This window comes from Pongo pygmaeus, chromosome 4, assembly GCF_028885625.2.
Source record: "Pongo pygmaeus isolate AG05252 chromosome 4, NHGRI_mPonPyg2-v2.0_pri, whole genome shotgun sequence".
NCBI lineage: Eukaryota > Metazoa > Chordata > Mammalia > Primates > Hominidae > Pongo > Pongo pygmaeus.
The window spans coordinates 153092969-153099999 of record NC_072377.2 but is presented as its reverse complement, the minus strand read 5'-3'; the positions used below and the strand labels follow the sequence as shown (position 1 = coordinate 153099999).

Below are 7031 nucleotides of genomic sequence, written 5' to 3'. Positions count from 1 at the left end.
ATGGAAAAGTGGGAAAGAGAAAATTGTAGAAAGAGGGATGAGCATGTGCAAAATTTCAGAGTGCATGGGAGGTTCTGAGAGTGGTGACCAGTCTGGGGCAAAGTGTGGAATGGAGAGAGATGAGTTTGGAGAGTGAGGTGGCCGATATTGATGGGGCTGTAAGCAGTGAGAATAACTGAAGCAGCCTTACCAGGGGAATGGATGATGAGGTCTGTGTTTAGAAATATCACTCTGAAGGCTGTTAGAAAATGGATTGTGGGAAGTGGGTGGTAGAGAGGATAACAAGGAAGAGTGGTTGGAAAACATGAATTGGCCAACAACTCTTTATGCTGGTTTTCTACATTGCAGTTTCATGTGTTCACTCTGCTTGGAATGATGCTTCTCTCTTTTTTTTCTTTTCTTTTTCCTTTTATTATTATTATTATTTTTGAGAGAGTCTCACTTCATCACCCAGACCAGAGTGCAGGGGTGCAATCTCAGCTCATTGCAGCCTTGATATCCAGCCTCAACCTCCCAGGCTCAAGTGGACTTCCCAGGCTCAATTGATTGTTCTGCCTCGGCCACCCAAGTAGCTGAAACTACAGACATATACTACCACACCAGCTAATTTTTTCTATTTTTTGTAAAGATGGCATTTCACCATGTTTCCCAGGCTGGTCTTTATCTTCTAGGCTCCAGCAATCCTCCTGCCTCGGCCTCCCAAAGTGCTGGGATTACAGGCGTGAGCCACTGTGCCTGGCTGCTTCTCATTTCTCAACCCCATGGCCAACCTCCCCCAACTCCAACTCACTGCTCTTGCCCACCATTTTCTTTTGCTGACTTCTATCCATCCTTCAGGTTTCTGCTTATAAGTTACCTTCTCAGGGAAGTCTTTCCTGATTACCCAGTCTAAGTCTAGTTTTTTCAAATATGTATATTTAAGATTGATGTATTGTTAACATAATTCTTCCCCTCTAGACTTAAAGCTCCATGAAGAAAAGACTAATGTTTATATTTGTTTGCTGATTCATTTCTAGCAGCATCTGGCAGAGTGAATATTTAATAAATATTTGGTGAAAAGATGGATGAATAAATTCTAGGTTAATATTTTTAATTCCTTTAAAGAGTTTCTTTGAAGAGCACTTTTTTTTCCCTCCCTAAATTCCAATCAACAAATTTAAAGAGAGTGTTTTTAAGTAATGTTAGTGATGATCTTGCATCATTCTGAAAGTTAAAAAAAAATGTAAAATAGAAAGAAAAGAAAATAAAAGAAACAACAAACACCATTGTACCTGAATTCTGTGGAGGTTAACATGGGTCATTCTGATAGACAGTCTTGTTCCCTAAATCTCTGATGAATTTGCAAGACCAGATCGTAGCTCAAAAAGGGCTTGACTACATTTTCTCTTTCTCCCTCTTTATACATAATATATAGGTAGGTTTTCATATGTTAAATTCATGGGTAACTCTGTTATAATCTAAGGAAAATGTTGCTTAACTTCAATTCAATTTATTAAGCATGTTTCTATATCAGTTTTATGCAAGATGCTGTACCAAGCATAGGGAATTCCTTCACAGAATATAAACTCCAAAGTGGCAAGACCATATCTACTCTGCTCAACATTGTATTCTCCAAGGCAGAACACTGACACTGACAAAGTAGGCCTTAATAGATATTTGTGATTGAATATATGCACAAATAGATTACAAAGATTTACGAGGCATATTCTCTGGTCTTCAAGAAACTTATGATATAATAGTAGGATAAGCTTAATTTCAGGTCTCAGACCTGAGATCAAACTTTCAAGAAAGAAAAATATCAGAGACGTCAACTAATGTGTGAGAAGTTGCACAACTTTACCAACCATTTTTTTTTTTACCAGCCACATTTTACAAACATATTCTCTGGTAGGAAACAGTTGGAGAGCAGTCCCAATCCAGAGCAATTCTCAGTGTCTTAAACCCAAGAGACATCTAGCAAAGCAGTGTTTTCTGATTCTTCTGCCTGAAGGGTCTCTCTTTATCTGTTCACATTTCAGGGATGTTCAATAACTGAGTGATGTACATGGAGTGTTTTCCTAGCCTGGGTAAAGAACAATGCATCAGCTTCAGGGCCTTTAATTTTCTAGTTCCTATTACTAGTCTTAATTGGCCCTTTTTTTCTCCCTAAAATTATCTCTTAGACAGCACCCAAAAGTAAAAAACAAATCTAGAAAATTCAACTCAGTTCCCCCCAAAAAAAGAGTCAGGTGCACATTTATTTCCCTTATATCTGCTTTATTCTGCAAAGAAATCTACATATGGTGATGAGTAGGCAATGTGGCATAGATAATATGGGAACAGAAATGTGTCTCTTGTGAATAGATGCATTAAAAGATATTTTGGACTCACAAGATAGATTTAACATTTTCCAAAATGTACAAATTTAAGTTTGCCGTCAGTTTTCCTGTGGAGAGAATATAGCAACAAATGAGAAATGCTAGCCCATAGGCATTTCATTAGCATCCAAACTTCACTAATGAATCCTAAAAATGTATTCAAGTTTCCCCGCTTATTGATGTTTTTAAAAGGAGTGACTGCAGTTTAGAAATATTTTTGAAACTGGTGCTGATTATATAAGGATGATGCTCAAATACATCACAATTTATATCCCTGAAAATGTTTTAATTTTTTTTTAATTTAAGGGAAACACATACTTAGAAGTCTCTTTTCATAAAAATTGTTATTTTTCTTTTATTAAAAAAAGAACCAGAACAATATGCCACATATGTTAGATGCTCGTTTGTATTTCATCTATATTTTTGAAAATATTTAAAATGACCCATATGTTTTTATACATTCCAGTATATCATTCATTATTTTATAATTTTTGAACTAATGTTAATATATCTTGGAGATGATTAGTTTATAATCTTTAAACTACTTTTGGCCACTTGATTTTTTTAAGTGTAATTTTTAGTATAGTACCAACATATATTCTGTTGAGATATAATACTCTGAAACAGAAGAAGTTATTCAGATTTTGCAGATATTATCCCCTGTTGTACCAGGCATTAGGGGGCTCTAACATATCCAAGCCTAGTTGCTAAAGCTGAACAAAAACATGGCTCATTCTACCAGATGTGGATGGGATGCTTAGGAGGGAGGATGTTCCTTGTCTCTGGAAATAATCCAGATGGACTGTGAGACTACTTGGTAACTTTTCTGTAGAGGAAGTTTAAGCAATAGATTATCAAGTGGAAGTTGAACTAGATGATCATATATTTCCTTTCAACTTGGAGATTTTAGGATTCTCTGATTCACTCTTACTTCCAGAATATGTGGGGATATTGTGATATCAGGGACTCCCAAATTCTACCAACTGGAAGGCTCTGTTTGTTAGAGACAATATGATATGATTCACATATTCCTTAGGCCCTACATCACACCTTCTAATTTGTCTTAATATATACTTTTACCTTAAATATGAAAAAGAAAACATTTTAATACTTACTTAACTTGAGAACAGAAGAAGCAATCATTTTTATAAGTTTTTCCATCAGATCCACAAATTGGATCATACATATGATGACAAAATCTCTGTTGTCCTGGTGGTAACTTTTTATAATGACTGCAGTCAACCTGAAAAAACATATTAAAAACCTTCAACTCTTTCAACCAAATCTTTATTATCAGGATTTAGGATTTTCCAAGCAAGCTTAGAGGGCTCTCAATGCATGTTTCTTATTACAATTGTTGGTTCTCATCTACCCCCTTCAAGACATTTCAAATGTAAAGATGTTTTATGTCAGATATAAAATCATGACTGATAAACATCTTTACCATAGTTGGTTCCCAAATCATAGCTTAATGTAAAAATAGATTTTTTTTCTCACTATACTGGTTGATGTATCAGTTCTTAAAATACATGGCATATTCTCAAATGCAACCATTCTCATGGGAGTACTCAGAAGTGTGATATATTTTCTGTAAGAATTATCCTACTATTTCTGTCTTTCACTGAAAAAGCTCAATATGAATGCAAGTGTGAAATATAGGGATAACTACTATCATTTTAATGACTAGTACATTATTGACAGATTTTTACTACTAATTATTGGTAACAATTTACTTGTTATATACTTCACCAGCACATAGATGAATGTATCTTAATATTGTAGTTGGGAACCAGTGTTCTAAATTCCTAGAGCAAAGCCTGTGGAAGTAGGTAGGCAATTCCCAAGAAAAGTTTTTCATATTTTTTTAAAAAATCTATGAGCATATAGAAGAGCATATAAAGTCAAACACATCTAAATGCAAATTCTATGTGACCCTGTAAAAATTATTTTACCTCTCTAAACTTTAGTTTCTTTACCTGTAAAATAAAGATAATAACCACATTGTAGGGTGGAAGTAAAAAATATGTAAATGAAAAGATATGTGTACAATGCTTAGCACTACATTGCATGGAAAATATTGAATGAATAATAGGCACAACTTTTTATCTTTTGATTTCTCTTTCAGGTCTACACAAACTCCAGCTGTATACAAAAGACTGCATCTCCAGCTTGTTTTGTCTGAGAGGTCTAGGCATGATATTTTATTAATTGTTGAATATCTCTACTCGAATAGCTTGGAATATACCCAAACTTAAAGTTGAATTCTTCTTTCCCTCCAGATATGCTTCATTCATTCATTCATTCATTCATCAGCTTCCATACACCTCCTGTTTTCGGGCTAAGGTTAGTGGAGCTGATGCAAAGATAGGTATGCATGGCATAATGGCAGGAGGACCTTAGAAGCTAGTGCAGCAGAATAGAAACAGCAGTGCCTGATGATAAGTATATGCCAGTGTGATTTCACTTCCTCTTCTTGCCTGCTCAAATCCCAAGGAGACAGAGTTTATGTGATACTCAACAATGTGATGGGAAACTACCAAGCTCGTAACTTTCAGTAATCCTTTACATCCTCTCACAGCTACTGAATCATGAAGGATGGCTTGAACTCAGGCCCATCTGACTCCAAAATTTATATCCTTAACCCTATTATTTTCCTTAATAGGTAAAACAAAAGCCTCAAAGACATAAAATAAATTTCCCAGGCCCCAGTGTCACACAGTTAATAAGCAACAGAGTTTAGAGTGAAACTCAAATTGAGTGCCAAATAAGATTTTTACTACCACACCTAGATGTTTTCAACAATACTCATTACTCTAACCTGAGTCATGAATGGAAGGCTAAATTAAAGTCCTTATTTTCTAAGAGAACAAAGATATTTGTGACCCATTTAAAAATTATAAGAATCATGACTTGCCCTTATTGAGTTTCACTATGTGCCAGGCACTGTGCTAAGCTCTTTTCAAATACTATGGCTTCAAGTCTTGGAATAATGTTATAAGTATGTTGCCCATGGCCACGTGATCAAAAAGGTGGAATTAAAGACCAGGCCTTTCTAACTTTGTTGCTAGTGTCTCACCACCTTGTTCTACTCTCTCCATTTTAGAAAGATCTGCCTACAATTTTTGAAATAAAACCAGTTTTGATACACATAAAGTAAATATTCAAACATATAGAAATTTAATTACTACGTAGTATCAAATATTTCCTTACTGATATTGACTTCAAAATTACATAAAAGTAGGATGGGTGTACTGACCATCTGTTTCGTCTGTTTGGCACATTCTATACCTGGAAGAAAAACAAAGACAAGACAATATTAAACTCTGGAAGAACCTAATGTTACTAGAAAAATAATCTTTGATTTATGCTTTAGCTTTCAGCCTGTCATAAAAATGTAAGTCTCTCTTCACAACTGTGTATCAGCATTGTATCAAAGGTTGAAGCTCTTCACACGTGTCTTTAATTTTTTTTCTTTTTTGGAGTGGGAGTAGAATCTAGTCAAAGAAATGGAAAAGATGCCACAATGAATGAGAAGTTTGTCTTAATCTTTTCTACTTCATAACCAGAGCTCAGTAGAGACAGAAGAAATAAGTGAGTTATATTTAGGGAGATCTGCTATTGTGGACAGGTGTAGATGACAGATGTTGGAACAGTGGTTGAAAATTCTAGGGAGGCCAATTTTAACTCAGAAGAATAGCCCATGGTGCCAAACAATTGATTGTAATGTTTTATGAATAAATGAATTCCCTGTAAATGGCGACATCAAGTCAAAGCAGAGTCTGGATGATCATCTCCCTAAAAAATTACACAAAGTATTCTCATGAATAAGCATTGGACTTTAACTGACTGTTAACATCCACTCTACCCCTGAGGTGATGTGATTTAGCGATTTGTTGGTTGAGGCAAAAGTTGCATTTTAAAAAGTTTCCCTTATTATTTGTGTGATGAATTACATATATCCCAGAATTACATAGGCAGAAGACTGCATGAGCTATTAGTACAAGGGCAGGGGCAGTATTATCAGAGATACTCACTGAACATGGTTGCAAGTGTCAGAGCCAAGAGTAGGACAATGGCTGTTGCTCTCATAGTACTGAAGCGGCCAAGGCAGTCAGATGTAGGGAAAAGAAGTGACCTGGTGTCTGTCCAGCTCACTTGGATCCTGCCTTATATATTTTCAATAATTCCTGCCTCAATTGTGAAATAGCAATTTCTAAGTAGTACAACTCCAGAAAGAGGTCAGAAATGTCTGCAAGCCATGGGGATTCTTTTCTTGTGAAAGACAGGTAATTGCACATGCCATTTTAATAGCTAGTCCCCAAACCCAGGCTGATAGATGAAGAATGGGATGGTAACTTTGCTTTGAACTACAATTACGTACATAATCAGTGGCGTTTTTCATTTCATACAATAACTTGCAATAGACAAGCCACCAATCTTTTGGCCATGGTTTAATAAGTTTTAATTGTTCCCTAATTAAACCATGAGTCATTTGAATTCTTTAATAAAGGCTACAAAAGTGCTGATTTTGGAATGTGCTAGTTTTCAGATAGAGTGACTCTATGAGAAAACTCTGGAAGAAGCTCTTGCAGGTTTTGTAGGTAGAATTGGAGGACACTTTATACTACTAATGGAAGTATTAGTATCTAAGGCTGAAATTCACATTTATTTCCC

General features: G+C 35.5%; 1 protein-coding gene across 1 annotated transcript; it reads right to left on the bottom strand.

The window, feature by feature from the left end:
* Positions 1 to 2239: 2239 nt before the first annotated feature.
* Positions 2240 to 6500, bottom strand: SPINK9 (serine peptidase inhibitor Kazal type 9). Its single transcript, XM_054487926.1, has 4 exons — positions 6392 to 6500; positions 5614 to 5645; positions 3473 to 3600; positions 2240 to 2425 (listed from the first exon to the last, which is right to left on the bottom strand). Exons 1-4 carry the CDS (start codon positions 6444 to 6446, stop codon positions 2380 to 2382), a joined length of 261 nt encoding a protein of 86 aa, XP_054343901.1. The 5' UTR covers positions 6447 to 6500; the 3' UTR covers positions 2240 to 2379.
* Between the last annotated feature and the right edge of the window lie 531 nt (positions 6501 to 7031).

Coding starts and splice junctions, on each gene's coding strand:
- SPINK9 (XM_054487926.1), bottom strand. CDS start 6,446: ATGAGAGCAACAGCCATTGTCCTACTCTTGGCTCTGACACTTGCAACC. Junction 5,646..6,391: donor GACACTTGCAACCATGTTCA/GTGAGTATCTCT, acceptor TTTTTCTTCCAG/GTATAGAATGTGCCAAACAG. Junction 2,426..3,472: donor TTCTTCTGTTCTCAAGTTAA/GTAAGTATTAAA, acceptor TTCTCTCCACAG/GAAAACTGACGGCAAACTTA.